The sequence below is a fragment of the Zootermopsis nevadensis genome, unplaced genomic scaffold (genome assembly GCF_977971745.1).
Source record: "Zootermopsis nevadensis isolate Lab colony 2312 unplaced genomic scaffold, Znev_1.0 Znev_ptg000001l, whole genome shotgun sequence".
Taxonomy (NCBI): domain Eukaryota; kingdom Metazoa; phylum Arthropoda; class Insecta; order Blattodea; family Termopsidae; genus Zootermopsis; species Zootermopsis nevadensis.
Window position 1 is genome coordinate 15,117,776 of NW_028259133.1, and position 26,944 is coordinate 15,144,719.

At 36.5% G+C, this 26,944-nt stretch overlaps 1 protein-coding gene across 3 annotated transcripts; it reads left to right on the plus strand.

Moving 5' to 3' along the window:
* Positions 1 to 1,157: 1,157 nt before the first annotated feature.
* Positions 1,158 to 26,827, plus strand: aub (piwi like RNA-mediated gene silencing protein aubergine). 3 transcript variants are annotated; one of them, XM_087343853.1, is made up of 18 exons: positions 1,326 to 1,469; positions 1,844 to 1,954; positions 4,563 to 4,756; positions 5,515 to 5,623; positions 6,256 to 6,381; positions 7,506 to 7,717; positions 9,741 to 9,926; positions 10,960 to 11,130; positions 13,862 to 14,017; positions 15,190 to 15,441; positions 16,476 to 16,638; positions 17,095 to 17,236; positions 18,093 to 18,247; positions 18,545 to 18,672; positions 21,223 to 21,391; positions 22,498 to 22,766; positions 23,522 to 23,671; positions 26,019 to 26,827. In XM_087343853.1, the coding sequence occupies exons 3-18, from the start codon at positions 4,568 to 4,570 to the stop codon at positions 26,133 to 26,135; spliced, it is 2,694 nt and encodes an 897-aa protein (XP_087199979.1). In that variant the 5' UTR covers positions 1,326 to 1,469; positions 1,844 to 1,954; positions 4,563 to 4,567; the 3' UTR covers positions 26,136 to 26,827. The 3 variants fall into 3 exon arrangements, with proteins under 3 accessions (XP_087199968.1, XP_087199963.1, XP_087199979.1); XM_087343842.1 differs by lacking the exons at positions 1,326 to 1,469; positions 1,844 to 1,954 and adding an exon at positions 1,158 to 1,318; XM_087343837.1 differs by lacking the exon at positions 1,844 to 1,954 and having other exon boundaries at positions 1,325 to 1,469.
* The last annotated feature ends 117 nt before the right edge of the window (positions 26,828 to 26,944 follow it).

A 26,944-nucleotide genomic window follows, 5' to 3' on the forward strand; every position in this document is an offset into this window, starting at 1 on the left:
GTGGTAGTGATTCGCTTTAAGTGATGTGAGAGGCAAAGAAAAAGAAAGGAATGAAATGGGGAAAATATTGACAATTGTCTTACAAAACAGGCTTTTTTAACATATACGGACACCAACACACTGCATGCGATGTAAGATATGGAATGCTTAAAATTATTTCTTAATTGGGACTTTATTTGTCTTCATTAAAGTAACACACAATGAATTGCTGTACCATATTCAGGATGCAGCCATTTTTCATAACCAATAAAGTGAGTGTTGTTCTTTTGTTGTTTTGTGGTGACTACAGGTGCGAAACCCACAGTATGATTATCTATCAAAATATGTTATGCAAAGACAGGTATTCACTGGAAATGAAATACAAAGTGTTATAAAGAAGGCAAGCTGAGCAGTCACCAACCATTTTTCTTTAGTTTATGTTGCCTTCCTTTTGTTCCTTCACTTTATTAATTTTTATCTCAAATTTGCACAGCTATTTTGCCTAATATATATTCAAATGCCATGTTTTTTGCGTCCCACTTCCCCAACACTATATGTAAAATGCTTAACGTAGTCTTGCTCTGCCTGAGGTCAAAGAGCAAGTGGTGGGATTTGTCTTACAGGACTTGTGAGTATTCACAAGTAGAATGCTTTATTTTTCCTGTAATGAATTATAAATAGAATATTTGTCAATCTTGAAGGTGTCAAGAGTATGAATATCGTCCTTTATGTTCTGATTGGGTGAGACTGTGGGACTTAGATTAAATTAAATTAAATCCTTGGCGTAACAGCTCCAGAGAGCCAAAGCCGACTGTGGGACTTGTGGTTGTTAACTAGTCCATTGCCCAAACCCCTAGATGTTACATGAATGAATATTGATCATGACTGGAATCATAATGACAAGGAAAAATTTAGGGACTCAGAGGAAACCAGCCCCAGTGACATTTTATCTTAAACACATCCCACATGGACTGTCTCTGCGGTGAGCAGCTGGCAATTAACTCTACAGCTGTCAATTTGTGTTTTGGTTATATCTCGAATGAGCTCAGTGTTTAAATTTCTCGTTATACTTATTTTGTGTACAGGCGGTAAAATTTGTAACCAACGGGAATTGTGCAACTACGTTAGCATGTGTGTTTTCTTACATGGTAATCATCTTTGCCAATGAAAACGCAGAACAAACCTTTGGATCTTAGCAACGGTTGACGTCATGTATTTTGTGCAACGAGAAATTATTTTTGAAAGCAGGCAGGAATAGTAGAAAATTTGTATAATTTTTATTGTGGCTTCAAGATTTTTATTGTGAGCGCCATATTTGTCAAAGGGCTTTGGATCAAAGGTAAGAGCAGAAAGGAGAATCTGATGTTGGACCTGTTGTAAGAGTACCAGTCTTTAGGAAGGCGTGTATTGAGAAATTGCGTTAGAAAGTTGTTCAGCGTTGCGATAGAAAGTTTTTGCAGAAAATTGTTGAGCTTTGCAAGAATTTACATGTGAGTTACATGCTTAGAAATATTATATCAGTTAATATTGCACATAGAGAGTAGTGTTTGTTGTTATATGTTTTATAAGTGGTAGTACATTTTGTCTTGAACTTGTAGAGAAACGTGGAAGAGTAGCGTCCTTTGTTGCAGATTTTCCCGCGTCTTTAATATGAGTGCCCATTTGTTTAAACATAACGGATAGTTTTGTTTAATATTTACATTAAACCATTTGTTTATGTATTAACGAACCCAATTTATTTTGAAACCCACAAAATTGTGAACTTCCCGTTCAAAATAGCACGTGTTAGGATCGACTGTTTGGTTCTTCGGTATTCCCGAAATATATATTTTTTTACATTTGTATCGTTCTTGTCTGTAAATAGTCAATCACAATTTAAAGAAGTTTGAGCCAGCACCGAAAGTATCTCCTGTCTTACTCCTATTCCATCGAAGAAATTACCTAAAGCAAAAATTTTCAGGTTTTATAAATACAGGTAAGCAGTAGTGGTTATGTGGTTGTAGTAATAATGTAGTTGACTAAATTACTGTCATAACTACGTAGTTTATATTTGTATTAGAAACAAGTATTGTATTTGTGCTATGATGTGTTTTCCATCCTTGGTTTGGGCCTAGGAAGGATCTGTGGAATGTAATAATAAATTCTATTCATTCAAGTTTTAATTTAGGTACACATTTTAAGTGGAAAACTGTGGCTTCAGTTTTATACCTCTTTGTCTAATATCTCAATCCTGGCAATTCACCCACATACTGTCATGGTAGGCCAAAATAACGTTACTGTTACTGAGAATTATATTAAAAGCAAAGAGAAAATTCCACAATATTCACCTAGTAGAACCAATAAGAAGCAAATGTAGCCTCCCTGCCCTACATCGGGATTACTTCCAACCGCATCAGCAGTCTGCTAGCCAGGCACAACATGTCTGTAGGTTTTCTGCCAAAGAAGATTCCCAGTTATCTTCCAAGAAGATTCCCAGTTGTCTTCAGCCGGTCAAGGATGATCTAGGACTGATGACGCCCAGTGTATACAGCGTTCCCTGCAAATGCAGCAAATTTTACATCAGGCAGACTGGCCGATGCATTGAGACTAGGGTCAGGGAGCACCAGTGCCACATCTAGCTGGGAAAGCCTGAGAAATCTGCTGTGGGTGAACACCGCTTCAACCTGGGCCACCGCATCCAGCTTGAGGATACTTCTATCCTCTCAACTAAAACCGGCTACATGGATCGGATAATCAGGGAAGCCATCGAGATTGAATTACATCCTGTTAACTTCAACAAGGAAGATGGACTACGTCTGAGCCGGTCATGGAAGCCCCTCATTCACTCGCTCAATTGGCTCATTCATCGCCCTGATGGCAGAGGCAGTATGACCTCTGAAACGTTGGTAAACATATACCATACTACATGGCATAACAACCCAGAAGACAGAAATCTTCAAATGTAGCTTAATCTGTAGGTATAGGAAGAGAATAAATGACAGAATTTTCATAAAGTTGAACTATAATAACAATCAAATCCATCTTATTACTTTGAAGCCAAAGTCTACCTAAATACTAAAGAGTTCAGTTTATACTGCAAAGATACATAAACATTTTCATTACAAAGGTCAACTGGTTTAAGAAGAAAATTACACAAAGTGCCACTGTAGCTTGGGAATTTGTCCTTTGTTGCTATTACAGGATAATACTGCAGAAATGCATATGACCTGAAATGTATGTTAAATTGATGCATGAATCAGTAATTGCTTGTTTGCTGATTTATTTTTTAATATTTTACTTGATAGCAAAAGAGAGCAGGATATGTTGGAGAAGATAGGGCTTATATAAAAGTAGAAACATCTTGAGCAAAAAAAGTCATTTTATCATTATTCCACTCATTATAGTAAAATATAAATTTTCCAATTGGAAGGAAGTATTTTAACAAACCAGTTTAAACCTATATAACATTCTGTAGTATAGCATCATGTATTTTGTGACTTTAGATTTTGGGTGTGAGTCACATCAAATGATTAATAGATGGCAACTGCAATGTTTTCTGGAATGTCGGTTAATACTCAACATTTGGCGCAGCCCACACTGAAATCTAAGTTCCACATTGAACTCCAGCTGCAAAAATCTAAGGATAAGAATCCGGTTATATTCACTAATCATGTTCATGTTCGGTTGCCATTGCTTTTGCATGGCAGGAAAGTTTTAGACTTGTCAAGGATTCTGTTCTGTGACTCCATGCTTAGGAGACTGGTGTATTACCACAGAGCTTATGTGCATTATGAAGTATTTATATTACTGAAAGCAGACATTAACATCATATGATTTGTTTCTTTGCAAACTAAAGTTGGCTAATAGGAAATATGATAACATAGTATTTTATTAATAATTCAAAGAATGTATGTATTCCAGTACTTATCATAGCTTTCCAGTTTTGTTTTTTATGCTTGTTGATTATTCTTCCAAGGATATTTTTGGTTGTATATGTTATGTTTTTTGTTTTGGAGCCTATGTTTGTTTTATCTTTAAATAATTATGGGGATGCTTTTATTTCTTGCCCAGAGGTTAATGAATTTAATCAATTTTTGTGTTTACTTTTTTCCTGGGGGTTTCAGTTTTTTATTTTACATTTTCGTTGTACTTTGTAATGTATATGTGTGTGTGTTACTGTATTGGTTATTATGTAGAATGGTTTCTACTTCAATTTTTCCTTCTTTGATATTTGATATGTTTGTAACTTGTTAGTTAATGCTTGTTGGTTGAGTCTAGAAAATGGAATTTATTGATAGAGCAATTTTCTAGTATTAATAATATAATATGGAAGGGTGTATGTTATTGAATTCTGTTAATATATTTTTTCATTGTGTTTTACTTTCATTCAGGATGATAATTATCTGCATGTAGAAAGTTATTGATGTTATGTGTGTGTATGGAAATTCTTTTGCCTCTATTGTTTGTGTGATTAATTTGACTGCATTGTTTGGAGGAGAATTCCTTCAGCTAACAGCAGGTCTTGTATGTGCATTTTATTTCTATAGTTTCTTTATTGTATTTAAATTTGGTGTAGTGTTTACTTCTGTCTTTGACCTTCGTAGCAACAATGGCAGATCAGCAAGCTACTGGAAAGGCACGAAGTCGTGCTCGGGGTAGAGCCCGGGGACAGCAAGAGGGTCAGACTGTGAGGCGCCCTGGAGAGCAAGCCCAGGCTCGCCCTCCCCCTGGCTTTCAACAACAGCCACAAGGTGGAAGACCTGCTCAGGCTGCTCCTCAAGCACAGCGACAACAGCAGGTGACTGCATGTTACCTGAATTTGTATGCAGTGAGATACTCTGAAAAAGACTTTGGGTATTGTACAAGGGCTACAGTTTAGTAGTGTGGACCAAGTTGTTTTGGAAATTACTATAAGTTGGATTAGTGCATCACATTGAAGTATAATAATCTGTAGTCAGCTGAGTAATGCTATTCGGTGTACCACAGATTGTCTTATATAATCTGAACAGCTTTTGTAATTACTTTATTTGTGTGTGTGTGTCTGTCTCACAAGATTATTTCTTTGAGTTCTCACCAAGTATTAAAATATTTACTAAGTGATGCTTACTTATTTTCAACTTCATACTGTAAGCTATGTGATGATAATTAAGAACCAGTTCTAGTTATTGGGTTACTTTTCTGAGCAACATTTTTTTGGATTTTCAAGTACTTGTGCACAGGTATTAATCCCAACCTTTCTCAGAAATGTAACGAGAATTTCATTTATGGTTATGTGAGAGTTTGCTTATTGGCTGATACATAGGAAAAAGTTAGTTATCATAAAAATTGAAATAAAAGGTTTCATTGTTGAAAGAATAGGTTTGTGGAACTGTGAATGTTATGTTTATCTCAGATTTAATCACTTTTCTCATTTTGTGTAATTGTAAAAGTGTTAACCCTGTTAAAATGATTTCTTTGTAGGTGAATATTAGGTTGGAAAGCTTGGTCTCATCTTCAGTTGATATCCTGAACTTGCAATTTTGTAGCTAGGTTTGTATGCCTATTGCATTTTTATAGGTGGGTCCAGCACTGAGCAGTGGCAGAGCACTACATCGTGTTAGTTCCCGTGGGGACTTACAGCCAGGAGATGACAGTCTGGCTGCAAGAATGGGTCAGATGTCAGTTGGTAAGAACAGGTTGATAATGATGGAGATAGAGAAAGGAATACAGGAAGTTATGTGTCTTGAAACTTTGTGATGAATTTTTTTTAGTAATTTTAAGATTGTATAGCCACAGATATGGTAGTGGGTTGATTATTATAACCAAATGAAATAAATAAGTTCATACAGAACATGTCAGGCCCCGGAATTTTGTGTTGTAATATATCTTTGAAAAATTGGAAAATATAAATCACTCTTTACCATTTTGCCATTTAGTTTCAATAATAGTATGCGGTGACCATATTATATCAGAATGGTGTATGATTATCTACAGTATAACCCAGAGGCCAGTTTCTCAACATTTTAATTAAGTATTCAGTTAATAAAGGGCACATTTATAGAATATATGGCTTCATGGTAATATTTATTAATCTGATTTGACACACAATTGTGTACGGTTGTAAATATGCTACAAAGTGAAGTTTGGGATGAAAAGTTTATCACTGACTGTAGGATATGCATTTTTATTGTTTTAATTAGAACGGGTTCTCAACCCATGGGCCACGTGTAGCTGTCATGTTTTTGTGCAGCCCATGCACATTTTTCCAAGACCTGCTGTGTTAACATGTGAAAAATAGTTTCCTCTGGTATCATGTAGGTGGAGGTGCTGGTGACCTTGCGAGTGGAAATGGGGCACCAGTGGGTCGTGGTGCCATGCGAGGACGTCGTCAAGTAAATGTTGATATTGTGCGTACTCGGCCAGTGAACTTGAACTCCAAGCAAGGTGGGTTTTTTTCAACTTGTGATACATTTTAATCATTGTACAGGGTTTGTATTCTTAGGATGCCATTAAAGCATGTATGTAGGGGACAGATGAATTGAAGTGTTAACTTGCCGTACAGTGAAGAAAATGTAATTTCATAAGTGCATACATTCTTCATTGTGTTCGCCTACCCCAAAATATTGAAGTCATTTCGAAGTAGGAATGATAGTTTCCCTGACACTGACAGTTAGTTGATGTAGAATTTTGCTGCTATCCTGTGCCTTCATGTAATGTATGTATGTATGTTTACCCCTCTTTGAATTGTGAATACCATTGTTAAATTGTGGCAGTGCAGTGAAGGAAGAGTTTGAGGACTTTGCAGTTGTCAGTAGCAATGTACTGCAGTTTAGAATGCTGAGTAGTACTGGTTAGTGACTTAATTCTCCTATTTTATGTTTTTAGTGTGTAATATGTAGCATACACACTCATTCTCTGTAGTTCACGGGGTATGTCTAATTTGTATATACAATTTCCAAAAGTCTGTCCATCATAGTCCTTTTATCTTAAATAATGTATTCTAGGGAAATTTGTTACTGAACAAATGTTTTTAGTCTTTTCATAGTTCAGGAAACCTTTCAGCATTGAACAAGTTATAAGATGTATGCATGCCCTAGCGATTGTGGTGAATTTGCTGTGTTGTTTTCTAGATTTTTAATTTTTGAGTACTACCTTGTATTTAATTCTTTCAACAACTGTAAAATGCAAAGAGGTTATTGGCCCTAAAATGTGTTTAATTTTTCTAAGCAAGCTTTAGGCTATGGTTACTTACTGGCATCTTACAGGTGATATATTTAATTAGCTCTGAACTGATTTAACATTTGATGGGATGTCGCACTGTGTAGTCTCGTAGAAATTTGTTTCAGAGGTGCTTACTGTCTCCATCCTCTGGGAAATGATTATAGAGGTAGTGAGCACCTCTGAAATGTGTAAATTTCTACTAGATTACACAGTGTAATGTCCTAGATGACAAGTCATTTTCATAATTTTTTCCTTGTTTGTCATTTCTGTTTTGCCATATGCTTCAAATAAAGAGTTGTTTTAATGAATGTGGTTTAATTATGGCAGCAACGTTTATTTTGAAATAGGTACATCGGGTCGTCAAGTGACTCTAAAGGCCAATTACTTCAGGTTGGAGACTCACACAAATTGGTGTTTGTACCAATATCGTGTGGATTTTGCACCTGAAGAGGACAGAACAGTGGTACGCAAAGGGTTATTACGCAACCACAAACCTGTCCTAGGTGGTTATATATTTGATGGCACCATGATGTTCACTAGTCATCGCCTTAATCCAGATGTAAGTAAGGCTTTGCGGCAGTTTTGGTCTAATTACTGTATCTGCAGTCCCTTCCCCTACATTAGTTAACCAAGTTCCCTTCCTCTTATTCTTTAATGATTTGTTAGTTCTTGCTCTTGTTTCTTGCCATATGAGCAGTGAGATATAAAAATACCCTGCAAAGAAAGTATCCATGTTCAGATGTGTTATGTCCATGTGAGAGGCAGATGCTTTTAGTATTGCTGTTTTATAAACTTCATCCATCATTCAGTATTCTAAAATGAGACCATTACATGTCAGGAGTTGGTTGTGGTATTGGGATTAACATCTTCTGTTGGGCCCAACAGAATAAATATTTTCACCTAAAGATGGCAACAGTGCCAGCTGCCAAATGATGGTGGTCTCATTTCTTAATACTGAACAGTGAATGAAATCCATAAAAACAGCAGTATTAAATGTAATGCACCATTGTTAGAACCCTTTATATGTGTGTGCGCGCATGTGCCTGTCTTTGGCAGAAGTTGTCAATCTTGGCTTCTGAACTGGGGAAATTACCCCAGTATAAACTTTTATGCATTGATAAATGTTAGATAAGTTGCATCTTAGTTTACATTCTCTCTGGTATTTGTACATGAATATTACATATGTTCTTATGCTGATCTTGAAATATAGAGCACTCTGTGCAGCGGGGTGGCCAACTGGTTGAGGGCTAGAGATAAATTGTATCGGGGAGGGGGGGATTAAAAAGTTGATTATCTGTGGGAATTAGGCTTACTCAATAGGAAATGTAGGTGTTACTAATAGCAAGGCATCTTGAAATGCATGCATTTTCAGAATAAAGCTTGTTATGTTTGTGTAAATAAGTAAGTCTTGCTATTATGCCCTCCATGAGGCAATGTCTGACTGGACATTTCAGTAATTTTGTCACGTATTCTTTTTCTGTTTGTTTGGAATACAGTGAAACCTCGATCCATCGTTTTTGGCGGGGGTGGGAAATAAAAACGATGAATGCGGGAAAACGATAGATGCGGGAAAGCATTAAAATTTTTAAAAAAACAATGTTTCTCTTTCAAAGTTACTTCTTTTTACCAAAAAAGTCTTTAATGGACAACTGGTTTGTCGAAACTTTACGTTTTATACCAAACAGAGCACTTCCCACGTTCAAAATGTTTTCCTCGTCACGTTCACTAATATTATGCTCATAAAAGAACGACTTCACTTTTGCCAATGCAGCGTGTGCTTCGGCAAAACTCGGCAAAGCTTCGGGCTCGCATTCGTCGTCTTCCTCTTCCTCACCGCTCCAACCCCCTTTGCGGACAATTAACAGGAAGAATGGAAATACTATTACTGCCGAACTTAACGAAACGTAGCTGTAGAAGACCCTGAACCGCTGGAAACGAGATGAACCAGAAGAATGAAAAGTGTCGCCGGCCTTTCCTTTGTACTTGTAATAAAAGCATTTGTGAAGAAATTCACACTGCACTTGCCATCTGGCATCGCTGGAACGAAATATGAGTGCACCCTAATTAAAATCGTAAAATTTCTGACAATGAGCACCTCCATTCACTCCAACTATCACCACTGCACCACTGACCCTCATTCCAAAAGAATGTGCTGGTTGGGCGACATAACAGGTTACCGCTACTGTGTATTCCAAAAACATTATGCGTCTTTCGGTATTAATTTATCTCTAAACCCAGCATTTTAAATTCTCAGAAACGATCATTGCGGGAAAATTGTGGACCGGGACTAAGATTTTTGAACGATCGATGCGATAAAACGATAGTTTGAGGAACGATAGAAGCGGGAAAATGTAACATTATTTTATATGGGATGTATTCGGGACCGAACAAAATGGACGATGCATCCGGGAAAACGATAGTTCCGGGAACGATGGATAGAGGTTTCACTGTATTACAAAGATTGTGTTGTTTTGAATAATTATCTTCCAACTCTTCAGTTATAAGGCATATTTTATCGTGAATGAATTACTAACTTGATTAAAAAGTATTTGTACTTTATAATGAGATTCCCTTTGCTTCAGCCAATGGAATTATTTTCTACACGGGAATCAGATAAAACACCAATTCGCATCACGGTGCGTCTTGTTGGAGATCTCACAGAGGGTGATTACCACTACATCCAGTTTTTCAACATTCTCATGCGGAAGGCTCTTGGTTATTTGCAGCTGCAGCTGGTAGGCCGCAACTTCTTTGATGCATTGGCAAAGGTATTTTATCTTTTTGTTATGTTTTGGAATATTGTATCATTGCGTCTCTGCATTATTAAGATGCGGTAGAATATGTTTAATGGAATAGGCCATTGTTTCATCACCACTGTCATTCGTACTTCATTTATGTGACATTAGAACCTGAATGTATCATGCTTTGCACTGTGGATTCAGATGGTTGTGCTTTATTTATTGGGAAATTATCTGAAATATGTTTAGATTTATTTAGAAGATTTTGCTGCTATGATGTAATACGCAAGTAAAATGGTTCAGAGTCCGCTGAGTAAGTGCATTACGTTGCTGGGTTCTCTAGTGTTTTCTTGGAATTTTTCTGTTGAAGGGTGACATTGAGAATAGAAGCAATTGTTACAGCTTACTCCCTAGTTGAGGTAGAGTTGAAATTGATCTACTGCCCTAATCTTTGTACATGCTCAACTTCCGAGGTGATGGAGATGCTCTGAAAGGTTGTAGCACGTGCAGAATTAAAAAGGAAAATTAGCTGTACCACAGTTTGTTTTTCATGGAGAGAAATATTGAAAGTGAATTCTACCAGTTAGTAATATATTTAACTGAGATACATTTAAATTAAAAGGAAGTGAAATTATTAGGGACATGGTTCTAACATGTAGCACCAACAGTGAATAGAAAGTGCATAGAAATGGAAGTGGTCATACACTGCCTATGCATAATTTCTGGAACATACAAAAGTAACAACATGCAACAAAGATGTGAGTAATGAGCCTATAATGGTGAAATTTACAAGACATAAAATCAGTATACAACAATAAATAAGAGATGATAAAGGAAAATTATAGTCATAGGAAAATATTGGTGACAGTTAAAAGATGGATCAGATTATTAATGAAAGTAAATTCCAGAAATTAGCTAAGGTCACACAGCCAAATTTTAACAAGAACGTATCTGAATAAATGTGAAAAGTTTTCAAAATGCTGACAAACAATGAAAGATTTTGTCAAACTGTGGTGATTTGCTCTAACTTCATAGTTTTACTGGAAGTCATTGATTCTTGTAGATTGTTGTGCCAAAATACAACTTGGAGCTTTGGCCTGGCTATCTGACTTCAATCCGTCAGCATGAGACTAACATACTGATGTGCTCTGAGATCACACACAAGGTAATGCGACAGGATACTGTACTGGAGTTGCTGACCGAGTGTGTGCAACGTGGAGAACGAAGGTACAAGGTAAGTGTGTCATGTTCTTCTAATGGTGACAGAGGTGGTAAGTTTTATAATGCACCTTGTGTTAATGTATTTGTGAGAGACATTTCCCATGAAAGAAGATATGAGGGAAGCGTTATTGCAAATTGTTGATTTGTTCACCTATGACAAAAAATTCTTAAAATTTTGCCAGTTCTTGCTAATACTGCATTTGCTCATTGAGAGTTGTAGATATGGACCACAACTATTTTAATATCTTATTTGTGCATGTTCATTATATGTATAAGATTCGGTGGTCTTCAGGAACAAGGAATTGCTGTTTAAATTTTGCTTTTATCATTTTTAGTTGCATTTGCATTGAAGTTGTAGAAATGTTGCTGTTTGTTAGCTTTGCCCTGTCTGTATGTAACAACTTGAACACTGGTTGGATTTTTATGGAATGAGATTGTTTTGTTAAATATGTTGACACATTACAGTTCTGGGTACAATTGCACAAGAACTACCGACACATGAAGTCTTGCATGTGTTTCTGTCGACATCTCAACTTACAATATTATCAGAGTGAAAAATGTTTAAATAAAACTTGTGGAGTAAAACTGAAACTTGTTCTACACACATTTTCCACAATTTGAGTTTCTGAGATAATTAAACAAAAGGGATTTCTTTTGCTGTGTTGTCTTATAACTCGGAATCTGTTACACTGATATAGTATTTGTAAGGGAGCTTTAAAAGTTGGCATTCCCATATTAAAATTTAGAGGCAATAACAATGAATGCGCGAGAATTCTTACATTGTATTTTTATCTCATAAGGTGCTTCCTCCATTTTTGTTATTTCAGCAGCCTCTGAAAATTACAAAGCAAAATAATATTTGGTTTTGTGTTTTTGCATAAGACAGAGTGAATGAATGTCCCAAATTTTTAATTCTTGGCACATTACCAGTATTGTGTTAATTATCATTGTGTTTTATACAGTATTCTTAATTAAATTGTAAGCATTTTCCCAAATTATATTGTTGCATCAAAGTTTGTTGTTCTGAATGTAACTTTCAATGGTTTAGTATACTAGTGCATGTTATTGACTCAGCCTGTTTCAGCCTCAGGAAATTTTTTATTTCTTTTCCTTACAATAATTACTTGGACAGACTGTTTTCGTAATGGTGGCATTCATTGTCTCTAACCTGCTCTTTTTCTTTCTTTCCTGGCTTCAAAATTTCTTCCTCTTCTTGTCTTATTTTCTACAGCACACAACTTAAGATTTTTTGAAGAATCCATACTGATCACATGTACTTTACAGACAAAGATAACCTGTCTGTAACTACAGGGTGGCACACGGAATGTCATGCCATTTAATTATCACATTAAAACTATAATATTGTAGTATCGATGTTCCAACTGTGCGAGTGAATGCTGTAGTTCGTGGAAATTCGATAGATGGCATCACAAGTCGGAATTGGCCGTAGCTGTAAGCGCACACCAGTCTGTGAAATGGCGGACAATGGGCGGTTGACTGTTGAGCAAAAGGTGAATGTTGTATTGTTTTTCGCGGAAACAAAGAGTGTGGTAGAGACTCAGAGACGTTTTCATGCTCACTTTGGTAAAAGGTGGGCTCCTTGCAAACAGACAACTTACAGGCTTTTCCAACAATATGAAATTAATGGTTCTGTGTTGGAGGAAAAGTGGCAGCGCCCCGCTAGTGTCCGTACGCCTGAAAACATTGAAGCGGTGCGCGTGGCTTTGACTCGAAGTCCTGGCAAATCAACAAGGAGGGCTTCTGCTGAGTAGGGAATCTCTCGTCGGTCACTTCAAAGAATTCTGCATTCAGATCTTCACTTGTTCCCATACAAAATGACCGTAATGCATAAACTTACGGCGAGAGATAAGGAGCAGAGGCTAGAGTTTGCATTGTGGGCAGTGGAGGAAGAGGCCGTACTTCACAACACATGGTTTACGTTCGATTCTGGGCGAGGGAAGATCCTCACATACTGCACGAAAAAGAAAGTTATGCGGAAATGTATGGGCCGCAATTTTGAGTCACAGAATCACTGGTCCATTTTTCTTCGATGAAACCGTTAACAAAGATCGATACAAAGACATGTTGGAAAACAGTTTTATCACCCATCTCTTGGCAACAGGTCTCCCTATGCAAACACAGTGGTTCATGCAGGGTGGAGCCTGTCCACACACTGCGAACGTAGTTCTTGATTTCCTGCATGAGACGTTTAATCTTCGTGTGATGTCGCATCGGTTTCCTGAACGTCACGAGGGCGGCAAAATGTGGCCGCCTCATAGCCCGGACATTAATCTGTGTGATTTCTTCTTGTGGGGTTTCTTCAAAGAGAAAGTGTACCAAAGGAGACCAGAAAATGTAGTGCAGCTCAGAGCCCGCATAGTGCAGTTGTGCCGTGCGCTATCTGAAGGCTTGTGTTGAAAAGTGGTGACGAACACAAGGTTTCGTTTGCAAGAGGTTGTGAGGCAAAACGGCGGTCATATTGAACACGTTATTCATTAGGAACAATTTTCCAGGCTATAGTGATTAATTCTATACCGGTTTTGTTCTACTTTTATAAAAATAAAAATGTGTTATATGTATGACATTTCGTACAACACCCTGTAGGTCTTACATGTAGAGTGTATGAAGTATTTAATGGTGCAATAAACTCGTGGGTTGTTACAGAAAATCAAAGTACCAAATTTTGTACCCTAAAATAATGTGATCTGTTTGTGTGTAAATGTAGTGTTCTCTTCTGCTTACAGGAATTGTTCAAACAAGCAATCATTGGGGCTGTTGTTCTGACTGACTATAATAATCGGACATACCGTGTGGATGATGTGGATTTTGATGTTACTCCAAGTAGCACATTTGAACTTCGCAGAGGAGAACAGGTCTCGTACATAGATTATTACCTAAGGGTGAGTATATTTTGGGTTTGCATGGTTTTTTAAATCAAATTTTGGTTTCATGAGACTTGGTTGTTGTTGGGTTTTTTTTAATAATAATAATAATCTTCAGAATAGAGGCTACTGGTCCCAAGTATTTAATGACATTGGTTGGTTCAGTACACCATAGTTGTGTTGAATATTTTCCATTGCCTGGTATTTGTGATGTACATGAAGTTTGTTGCTTTATCTACTGAATTATTCACCATCTTTATATTTCTATACATTCTAATACACTTTTGAAAGAGATTAATCCGAAAAGTTTTTGATTTTCTACTAGCTAGGAGCAGCATCTTATGAGCCTTCGGAAAAGTGACTTGACAATCACATTCTGCACCTCCAGTCTGCAGTAAAATGCAGCTTTGTTGCATTTTGTATTGATGTGGGTCACTCCCAACATTGTCCCCCCTTCCACATTTTCTTTTCTCTTTTGGTGGAACTGGTACATATTTGTCTGTTCGCAGACATGCTGTATCATTCAAGAAGATTAAAGGGACCATTGTAGTAGTTTCAGTTATAGTAAATTTTTTGTTTCAGAAGTTTCTCTGTGATGTGAACATTAAATATGAGTTTCCCATTGCACTTGTAAAGTTATGATAATTGGGAATGTGATAATTGTGGTTCATCTGAAAGCAAAGCGTGTTGTCAATTCAAATTAATGAGCTTTAACATATGGAAATAGGAGATTTAAATCCCCATAAAATGGGTCTGGTGACTGAACATTTTGGTTTAGCAGTATGCTGGTGTGAACATGGCCAGGTGGCAGTACGTAAGCCACCCAAGTTTGAGAAATCTTTCAGAGAATATGTGTAGAAATGCGTAAGATAAATATTGATGTTCTGTACTTCTCCATATTGTGTATAGACATCAGTCATTTGCTGTCTTGACGTTATGCACAGAAAATCTTACTGTAACACCAGTAAATTAAAATCTCAGAATAAAAATTTTGTTCATTCCCAGACAAAGTACCATACACTATTTTGTAATGATATTGCTACAATAAAATTTCAATATAACACTGTAACACACTGTTCTTGTTGATTATATATATTAAAGTTTTACAGTAACTACTGCAAGTAAAATCCAATTTGTTCTGATAGAATGTGGGTGCATTACTTTGCTTATTGTGATAATGAATATTACAGAAATACCAGAGGAAGATATACAGTGTGGACCAGCCGCTGCTGGTCACACGTACAAAGGCCAGAGAACAGCGGGCTGGACAAGATGAATTTGTTTACCTTGTGCCAGAGCTATGCCGAATGACTGGCTTGACTGATGAGATGAGAGGTAATTTCAATGTGATGAGGGATCTTGCTGAACATACACGCGTTGGTCCTCAGGGTAGGATGGATAGACTTAACGCTTTCAACAGACGTCTCCTGAAAGAGCAAAATGTAAGTCACTATGTACTATTGCAGTTGAAAAATGATGCTGGCCTGCTACATTTAATTGTTTCCTAGTTTGATTTAAATGGCTGTTCCATATGACCATCATTTCTTGTTTGTTACATACTTTCACAATAAGATGACATGGAGCATATTTTTCTTAAAGCTGTTGGATTTTGTCATTTTTATGTAAAAAAGTCGCATGTCCCAGAAGCGTGCTTATTTACACCCTGAAAGAAGAGAAGACAGTTTTGTCCAAGAACAAGGTTTCCTGTTTGTTGATCTTACTTTCCTTCCTGCCCCTTAAAAGTGCCAATGTATCTTTTTGTCTCCTGACCCACCCTTCCCCTCCAGTATACTGAAATGGGATTTTTCCTGTTGATCCAGGCATGGATCCATCTCCCCTCCTCATCCTATGGCTGTGGTTATTCCCCATGGCTTGCTTCTCTCATTAACTTCTAACTTTCCTCACTTTGACCCTGGATATTTATGCAACTTTGAAATGCTGGTGCATCCAGAAGACTACATGGAACAACTACCCAGAAGATGACCGTGAATAGACTGATGTTGCATGCTTTTCTTTTGTCTGTAGATGATAAGACACATAAATGGTACTGAAGTGAAACAAAAAGGATGCTTTCAGGAAAGAAAAACCACAAGATAAGAATGAGAGTTATACTTTTTTTTGTAGAATTTGAGGAATTCACACAATTTAAAGTGAAGTGGCAATTTGTAACTTGACAAACATGCATAAAATTATAACTTTGTGAAAATGGTTTGTTACGTGCATGTCAGTGAATGTAGCGGTTATATAAATTACCATTACATCCCATTTTTCTATATTTTTTAACAAAAGTGAGGCCTTCATAGCAGTTGTTTACAAATTGGTGGGTGTATGTGTGGATGCAAATAAAACAAAGTGACAAGTTTTCATTAATTATTGATATTTCTGTGTGGTAATGGGGCAGAACCTTCCTTTACTTTATTTGGTGGCTTTTGCAAGATAAGCTCTATATTATCTTACAGACTGATGTTTGTTTCAGGTGCGTACAGATCTACTTGAATGGAACATGAGGCTGGCTGACAAACTGATTGAATTCCAAGGTCGTGTTCTTCCACAGGAGAAGATACTGCAAGGAGGTCATCAAGGTCAAGAAGTAAAGTATGATGCTGGACCACTTACAGACTGGACGAAGGAGTTGCGTAGTAAGCTGTCTCATTTTTTTTGTTATAAATTGTGTCACAGGAAATATGGTTGGCATTTCTTATTATGGTACCTGATAAGGGTAAAAATAAACTCAGCTTGCTGTCTTCTGGAGTGTTGTGCCATGCAGTTTGGTAGTAGTTTACCAACATTTCAGAGGTCCTTGCTGCATCCATCATCAGATCACCCTGCTGATGGAGGCAGAGGATAAGTGAAACACTGGTAAACTTTCTAGACTATGAGAACCTGAGATCATAAAAAAAACTACACCACAATGTTGGAAGCTCTTTTGGTTTTAACGACTGAATGAAAGCTTGTATATCAACTTGCAAATTTTCTTCTCCTTCATAGAACTTTGTCTTTACCTTAAAACCAGCAGCAGCATAAATTTCTTTATCACTGTGTGTTTTTAAAATATTTTGCTCATGTGTGAATTAATAATACTGTTTTATTCTCAGGTAACCCAATGTTGGTCATACCTGCACTGAACAATTGGGTTGTGATCTGCCCAAACAGATTGAGAAGAGATGCTCAGAATTTTGTATCCACGTTGGTTCGTGCTGCTCAGGGCATGAGATTTGTCATTCCACAACCATATTTGTGAGTTACCCTTACTCCAGCTTTTCAAATACACTGTAAATTTGAAATATATGTTTTTGTGTATTATAACTTAGTGCTTTTTCTCCAAAAATTGGGAGTGATCGCGTGGTTCACCAAAAGAGTTACCGTATTGACTGGTATAACACACCCTTATTTTTGCAATGGAAAATTTAAAAATAAAGTGTGTGTGTTATATGCTTTGAAGTAAATAAAATGCAGGTAGTGGGGAAAAAAATTAAAAATATATAACAAATACCAAATATTGCAGTTTCTGTCTAAAGCACTCTGGCAAAAATATCAAGATACTATTTTATCTCCATACATTTTCATTTATTCCTACAACTTAAACAGGCACATAAAGTCATTCTTTATGTTGATGGTAATGCCATTAATCCTTTGAAACCAAATTTTATATAATAATATTTCCTGCCTCAAAGAAAAAACACTGCATAACCATTACAAATGTTTATTGGTTAACTTTGTTTACAGAAATAGATGCTGTTTAATCTGAAAATCATGTGAAACACACAATGGGCAAAATGTGGAGTTATTTAATATTATTGCAGATAGTATATATAGTTATGACTGGGCTTTACATCAGGTGTTATAGCACATCTGCACAGTATTACAAAAAATACCTTTCATGGCTGTTTCATTGTCATACACAAATGCTTACAATGATTTGTTGGTGCAGTAGGAGAATATTTTACATGTGACTCAACAGTATTCTGGAAGTGTATTCTGTTCTTTTGTCAGTCCCAGGAAACTGTAAATAAAGTTTTCAGCATGTTTCACATTCACGGAGAATCTGTATTTTCAATGTTTTCTAAAATAATTATAATGTGTTTTCTTTTAGCTGTGATATTCCAGATGATCGTGCATCATCATTTGTCCAAGCATTGGAGCAGGTCATTTCAAGCAGAGACCCGCAAATGATAATGTGTATTGTTACAAACAATCGCTTGGACCGTTACGCAGCAATAAAGAAAAAGTGTTGCGTAGACAGAGCAGGTGAGTTCTGTGCTCTTTTGCTACAGGCATGTTTGTGGAGGTTGTGTTCACGCTCAGCAAGATTTCATTTGGGAGCTGATTTTCTAGGCTGCATTTTGATGTGAGCAGAACAACTGAAAATCTCATAAAACAGTAATCTCCATCAAACCATATGTGGCTGCATGTTGTATATATTCCTGATCATGTGACTGGCTGTGGCTGTGAGATATCACAAATGACTGAGTGTTGGAAGTAATTTTGTGAGTAGAATAGCTGCATGTAGACCAGAACTTACATAATCATTTATTTCTTCTTCAGTGCCAACTCAAGTTATTGTGGCAAGGAGCTTAACTGCAAAGAGCGTAATGTCTATCGCTACAAAAGTGGCGATCCAAATGTCCTGCAAAATTGGGGGGGCTCCTTGGACGGTAGAAATACCACTCAGTGTAAGTAAACAGTGATACCATTCATCTACCTTATGTATCCTGATTATTTTCCTAAATAATGAGTTAGCTTGGTCATTTGCATTTCATAGGGACCTGCCTTGTTCCAGTTAAATGTTTTCATTCAAAGGATATTTTCTGCTGTGGAGATTATAATTGAGCCTGTGGTACCCAACAAAAAAATCCATAACATATTACAAAATGTAGAACTTACGGAATAATAATCAGTATCAGTGATACTGGAGGGGAGATCTGCCATGGTCAGTGCAAAACAGCAGATGATATGCTATTCCATTCATGTCTACTTCTATGAAGTAAATTATTTAAACAGTGCAACTTCAGTATAATGAAAACCTCTATCCATCGTTCCCTGAACTATCATTTTCCCGGATGCATTATCTGTTTTGTTCGTTCCCTGATACGTCCCATATAAAATAATGTTACATTTTCTCGCTTCTATCGTTCCTCAAACTGTCATTTTGTCGCATCAATCATTCAAAAATCTTTGTCCTGTCCCACAATTTTCCCGCAATGATCGTTTCTGAGAAATTATAACAAAATTTACGCAATGTTTTTAGAATTTAAATTGATCATTTTAGAGATAAATTAATATCGAAAGATGCACAGCAAGCTTGCCACATACACGGCCGACACCATCGATGAGTCGTATGACGATCGCGAAAGGGTGGGAACGGTGAGGAGGGGAAGATGACAAATACAAGCCCGAAGCTGTGCCGAGTTTTGCTGAAGCACATGCCTCATTGGTGAAAAAGTGAATTCGTTCTTTTATGCGCACAATATTTTTGAAGGTGATGAGGAAAACGTTTTGAACATGGAAAGGGCTCTGTTTCGCCTAAAATGTAAAGTTTTCCATTAAAGACTTTTTTGGCAAAAAGAAGTAACTTTGAAGTGGATTTTAATTGTATTATTTTGTGTATGCAAGAGAGAAAAATGTACAATTTTCATTTTTTCTCATTTTTAATGCTTTCCCGCAACTGTCGTTTTCCTGTATTCATCATTGTTATTTCTCTCTCCCGTCAAAAATGATGCATTGAGGTTTCTAAAGTCCACCCCTTAACTTCTAATCAGGCACCATTTTTTTAAAAAAAGGACAGTTTTTATTTATTTTTTAAAGTGAATGTTGAGATAATGAAAGTAATTGAGAAGTAAGCATTCTTGGTGTCTAGTGTTATCTGAAGTCGGAGACTTTCTCACACATACATAACCTTTTATCCTTGCAACCAATTTCAGGTTCCATCCACATTCCAACCATAAGTTGCCATGTCCATATGTGTGTGAGAATAAACGTTGAATTGTATGGATCTTGCTTGAGATATGTAATGCATAGAGAAGTTAAAACTCTTCCATCTGTTTTGTAAAATTAAAGTTGAACATTCTTGAACTGTTTCAATATATTGAACATTATTATAACAAATATCAGATTAATGAAAACATTTGTACCCTTACAGAAAAGTATTTTGCAAAAACAAATATTGGCATGACAGAAATTCAGTTTAACATAATAAAATCCTGTACCAAGTTGAAAAATATTAGTTCAGTTTAAAGAAATTGTTAAAGTTTCATGTAGAACATATTAACCCTTCCCAAGCAAACTGTACTGGCAGTACAAATGATTTGATGTTTCAGAATTCTGAAATACACTGTTTCCTTCAATTAGTTTCTTTAATGTGCACTACTGTAGATGTCACATGCATACAAATCTACATGTACTGTAGTCCAGACATGAGTTTTGTGAACTGTAGGATAAAAATATTGTGTTGACAGTCTGTTCTAGAAACAAAAAAGCATTATAAAAAAACTTCTATCTTCTATAATTTCTCTAGTACATAGCGTGACTTGAATAAAGCTGTGATTGATGGTAGTATTGTATCCATTTGGGATTCTGTGGATGAAATATTTCAAAAGTAAAATCTGGTGACTTTGGTAAAGAATCCGATGAATGAATCTTTGATAAAGAATTTCTCAGTAGGTGGCATGATATAAAATAGCAAATGAAAAGATGGCTTGTGGACGTCTTCAAAATGGCACAATTTACGTAACAAGTGTCATTCAAATACTTCGTGTATGTGCGCTTGTGTTTACAATTTGTAATTAGTTTTCACTGATTAACCTTCATCATATAGAAAAAGAAAATTCAAATCCCTGTACTACGGGGCTGCCAGCCAGACTTGTGAATTAATGATATGCTGCTGTGACATAGTTAGCAATATTGTGTATAAGCCATAATTCTTGGCTATTATAGATTACCAGTGGTAATAGCATACAATGGATGTCTTGAAATAAAGAGTCTTATCTCTAATAGGAGTTAGAAAATTACCAAAGAAAGTGAACAAATATATTCCCCTGATTTACTGGATAAGTCATGTTCTCAAATTTAGGTGGTGCTTCATGGGAAGAGGTGCTAGAAAAAAAGCCCAAGTGTCAGTCTTACATGCAGCACCACTTGGTGTTGCCAAGTGTGTAGCATTAAGAAACCGGAGGTTGTATAATGTGGAGAATTCTTTGTATGATTGTTTCTGATGTCTGCTTCAGGGCTTGATGGTGGTTGGGTTTGATGTTTGTCATGACACCACCACTAAAGAAAAGTCATATGGAGCGTTGGTGGCGTCCCTGGACAAACCGTTCAGCCGGTATTTTTCAGCTGTGTCGGCGCACACAACTGGTGAAGAGTTAAGCAATTACTTAACTTCAAATATAGCCAGTGAGTTGCATGTTTGCTCGTTGTTGTTGTTGTTGTTTTTTGTTGTTGTTGTTACCATTCTGAAGGAAAATTCCAAATGTTTCTTTCTTCCACTTGTCACTGTTTTGAGAATGATACTAGCATGTCATATATGTAAAACTTGACAAAAGTAAAGAAAAGGTGAAATGAAGTTCTAACTACTGTAATATGTTTAGCCAAGTCACTTCATTATTTCTGTTTCGTTATGAAACATGTTTGCTTCGTGTCATGTGTTAGGGGGTTTGTTAAGTTTATACCAAACTTTTAAAGAATGGATAAAGTTTGTCATTTTCTGCATACTTTCAAGTTTACTGAGAGTATAGTTTCTTCTTCATAACTTTGCCTAATTCCCATCTTTATATAATGAAGTCCTAATTTTGGGGAGATTTTTTTTGCAACACTGACCGAAGCTCCTAAAACATGTTCTTTTCTTCTCATTATAATGTCTATGTGAAATGTGTTATTGATTGTATTGCAACCAGAATTGGAATGTGTTGGCGAATTTTAGTAAAACTCCAATATCAGATTTCATGAAAATCTGATAAACAGCTTTTGAGTTGTTACATACAGATTGATGTCAGTGGGCTGGTCACTCACTACTTCACGCACAACCAAGACCAAGAAACCTTCGAAAAGGAGGCGGCGAAAACCCACAACAGGGTTATAGTGCTGAGAAACAAACAAACATACAGATTGATAGACAGACGTGACAGACCTAATATGTGCATCTGTGAAATATTGTTGCAAATGCACCTAAAAATAAGAAATTAGATTGAGGTTCCACCACATACAGAAAATTTTATCATTTTTATTTGACACAATGTAAATGTGTGCAGTTAATAAAATAGAGTATTGTTAAATATACAATAATGAACTGGCAGTATTCTCAACTCTTGCATAAAGAGAATGTTATTTAAAAAATCTTTAATCTGTTTCCTATAATACACTGTACTTGGTTGTTTTGTAATAACTGTCAAGCTGTGTTCCTATTTTGAAGCATTTAAGATTCAGTGGATGGTTGAGATATTACTTTCAGATTGACTTCCAAATATTCTTAAACTAATGAAGAAGTGTCTGTTGTTTTCCAGAGGCTCTTCACAAGTACAAGGAATATAATGGAGGTGCTCTTCCACAGAGAATAGTTATATACAGAGATGGGGTAGGTGAGGGCCAAATCCCTTATGTGTACAAGCATGAGGTTGAACTCTTGAAGGAGCGCCTGAACATCATGTATGGTAGCCAGCCAGTCAGGATGGCATTTATTGTTGTAACAAAGAGGATTAACACCAGGTTGTTCCTCGGCAATGGAAACCCTCCCCCTGGCACTGTTGCCGATGACTGCATAACTATGCCAGAAAGTTAAGTATCTCATGTGAGAAGAATGTCACATTGCAGGTAAAGGTTAACCTAAGGAGGAATATGTCTCTTTAAGTCTTTGATGTGCTGAAAGCAGCTTTATAACTATGAGATTTCAGGTTCTCACAGTAGTAAAGATATGTATGGTAGTCTTCTGAATTATGATGATGTGAAGACTTGTAGGTGGGTAACAATATTTCATAGGAACATACTGCTTCCATATTAAGGGACAAGGCTCATATATTTTATGTCTTTGCTATTGGCTAGTAATAATAGTGGAAGGCATTAACATCATCCTAAGAGCTATTCAGCATAGGTAGGAGCATTCAGAGTGCTGAAGTGCAAAATGTGCCTGTGGAAACACTGTGTACTGCAGTTCTTTCCCAATCTTGGTTCTGTAATAAACTTGGCATAAAGGAGAATGTGCGAATGCAAGATAAATTTTGTCCGTTTTCTTTGGCAGAATCAAAACACTGCTTTCTTACTTCAAACATGGCTATGAGATGTTAACATAATATTCCAGAATTTTTATAGATATAATCCAGCTTATATACAAATTGCGGGCAATACAATCCTCCCATTCCTACTGGCCCTATAGCTAGAGAATTTTTGATCATAGAATCACAATCTCTTCTCTGATCATGAAAGTTTCACACTGCTTGTTTTGTAATGATTTGCAAAATTTGTGGAAGTTTAGAATATGGCTAAGAAAAATTAGAAAATCACATGTGTCATGATTTCTTTTTTCTTTCATGCAGATATGATTTCTTCCTGGTGTCTCAGTCGGTACGACAGGGCACTGTGAGCCCAACTTCATACAATGTGATTAGTGATAATGTGGGGCTGGATCCAGATAAGCTTCAGCGGCTTACCTACAAACTTACTCATCTTTACTTCAATTGGAGTGTAAGTATTGCATTAAATCTGGCAGTGCTAGAATTAATATTAAACCTAAAAAATTTAGCATTTTGTTAAAATAGCCCTAACTCACAGGAAAATGATTTTCCCCCTCCCTCCAGATTTCACATCATAGAGGATACTAGAGAATCAAATGACTCATTCCATCTTTATTTAGCATTTTACAGCTTGAAATATTCATCAAGGCAGAGTAGAGCATCACAGAGGTGGCAGTAATGTGTGTTTTTTCTTTCTGTCTTTGTACATACCACACTGGCTTATCCTCTGGGGTCTTGCCTTCTTTCCTAATTTTACTCAGAGAATGTTTTTCCCTTGGTTGAATATGTGCATTGTCAAATAAATGATGGCCTGATATTTTGCATTTAACATGAACAGACTGCAGGAAGAATCACTCTATCAGCAGAACTCTTAAGAACCAGATCTTTGGTTTTCAAGTGTTACATATAATCAATGAATTGATGGTGGAAGCAATCACAAGAAATTCATGCACATTTATTTTTTATTTGGCATTTTGTAGCTATGCAAATGCCTTGTTTTGGAATGAAAGTACCACTGTTCTACAGCCTTTGCATGGTCAGATTGCATTACTGGTGGTCCATTCATGTTACAGCACTCTTAGAATGTTGTTCTGATGCCTCATTTATATTAACCTGTTCAGTTGTCCTTGTAGCAGATATTATTTCTTCTTTATAATGTAGTTGTAAAGAAATTTGTTAGATGCATTTGCTTTGAATTTTCTTGGCTCCCAGCTGTTGCCATATCTTCTAACCGATTTTAAAACAGCAACAAAAGTTAGTATTTTGAATACTGTTTTAGGCATTTGCATATAAACCATACAAGACCTTGCATACCACACGTTGTTGTATGTTGAGTCTGTTGTGTGCACATTGCTGCATAAAATGGGCGTGGTTTGGTCTGCACCTTCTAATAAGCACACAAGCCAACTTCTTACCATATAGCAGCATTGTAAACAAAATATTTACTGACCATTCAGTCTAATATATACACAATTAAATGACCATTAAACAAAGATTTAATATTCAGATTGTCTGCTGCCCTGTATCAGCTGTTGTGTGGTGAAATTATTTTTGAACTGGGATTTTCAAAAATGCAAAAGCAGATATAATCTAGAAAAAACTACTCTTGGAAATACTAGGCATCATGGCAGCGCCAAAGATTTGCTGGGCTTACACAGGCATTTTCTTTCCTATTGTGACAGTTTGTCCAAAATGCTGGTGCCCCCCCCCCCCCCCATATGTTGAATAATCAGTAACACCATTTCTCCTGTTCTTACCCTGTCATATTTCGTATCAAGTTTATGCCCCATAAAAGAAGTAAAGCTGTCCCACTACCTGCGATTTAGGCACTCAGGGGAAACAGAAGTATAGCTCTTACTCATTCTCAGCACTGGAGGGGGTAAGTGGACATTGTCACACCCCAGCCATGCTTTACCCCAAGTGAAGTCTAATGATCATAAAACAAGATATCCTGTATTTATACAGCAAAGAAAACAAGGTAATTAACAAACAAAAAATTGAAGATTTCTGTCTTCTGGGTTATTGCGCTGTGTAGTCTGGTCGATGTTAACCAACGTTTCAGAGGTCATACTGCCTCCGTCATCAGGGCGATGATATTCATCGCCCTGATGACGGAGGCAGTATGACCTCTGAAACGTTGGTTAACATCGACCAGACTACACAGCGCAATAACCCAGAAGACAGAAATCTTCATATTCACCGCTGTGAGAACCTCAAGTCTTACAAACAAAAAATTGTTTACAGTTCTTTGACATAGAAGTGCATTTGCACTAGGAGTGAAAGAATGTATAATATTATGCTTAAATGGTCATAAACACTAACTCAATAAATGATTGCAACTGCTATGTTTCAATTATTGCCAGTAGTTATATGTCTGCATTATTTTATTTTGGTCGGCTGTCAAAAACAGCATTTCTTCATGGTGTGTATGTGTGTAACAGTTGAGCAAAAACTATCATCTTGACAAAACCTTGGACCTGTTGGGTACAGAAAAATGTTTGCTGTGTGTAAAAAAAGTGAAAGTTTTTAAAATTGGGCTCTTTGCTTCACAGAATGCTTAGTAGAGCTCATGTGAATGATGATCTCAGGTTTACAGTTGCATTTGTGAATTCATTGTCATTGCACTCTGTGTTACCCAAATCAATAACCTTGAATATGATGTGTCTGGGTTTTTTATGCAGACATTTCAGAAAAATGTATGCTTGGTATTTGGATAAGTAACGTATTTTCGTGTGCAATTTTTAATTTTATGTCGTAAGATTGATATTGTGAGTGACTTGATTTCTGTGTTGTTTCAGGGAACTGTGCGAGTGCCTGCTCCTTGTCAGTATGCCCACAAGCTGGCATATCTGGTGGGCCAGGCCCTTCACAATGCTCCTAGCTCAAGACTGGAAGACCTGCTCTATTTTCTGTAGCACCCAGGAAAGATCTGTTACCCACTCGTCAGGACAGTTTTATTGGTGTGGATGTATTTCTGTTCCAGTCAGTTTTTGATCTGCTTAATTCCATTACTTCAGTTATTTAATTAGTTCACTTAATTAAGGAGCTTAAAACTTTCCATACCGTGTAGTGCCTGCTCCTTGTCAGTATGCCCACAAGTTAGAATATCTGGTGAGCCAGGCCCTTCACAATGCTCCTAGCTCAAGACTGGAAGACCTACTCTATTTTATGCAGCACCCAGGAAAGATCTGTTACCCACTCGCCAGGACAGTTTCATTGGTGTGGATGTATTTCTGTTCCAGTCAGTTTTTGATCTGCTTAATTCAATTACTTCAGTTATTTAATTAGTTCACTTAATCAAGAAGCTTAAAACTTTGCATGCAGTTTAGTGTATTAGAATATAAAATAAGCAAACAAACTATTAACACTATAAATGGCACTAGTGTCATTTATAGTTTGTCTGTTTGCTTATTTTATATTTTAATCAAGGAAGCTCATTTTGTATGTTTGTGATATGCACAGTACAAATAGCTGATATGTTAAAACAGCCGTTTCCACAGCATTGTTTTGGATATGGCTTTTCCATACATATTTTACGTTCTGTTCTGTTCTGTTCTGTTCAAAGAGATAATGTTTCTAAGAGAAATAAACAACTATTTTTTTTGTACTTTTATAAATTTATATAAAAGTTTGAAGTTTCAGAGGTTTTAAAAGTGAATTAAGGATGACATTCTTACTTCCTCAGGGAATCCATTTGTTGTCCTGATTTTCCTTTTTCCTGGAA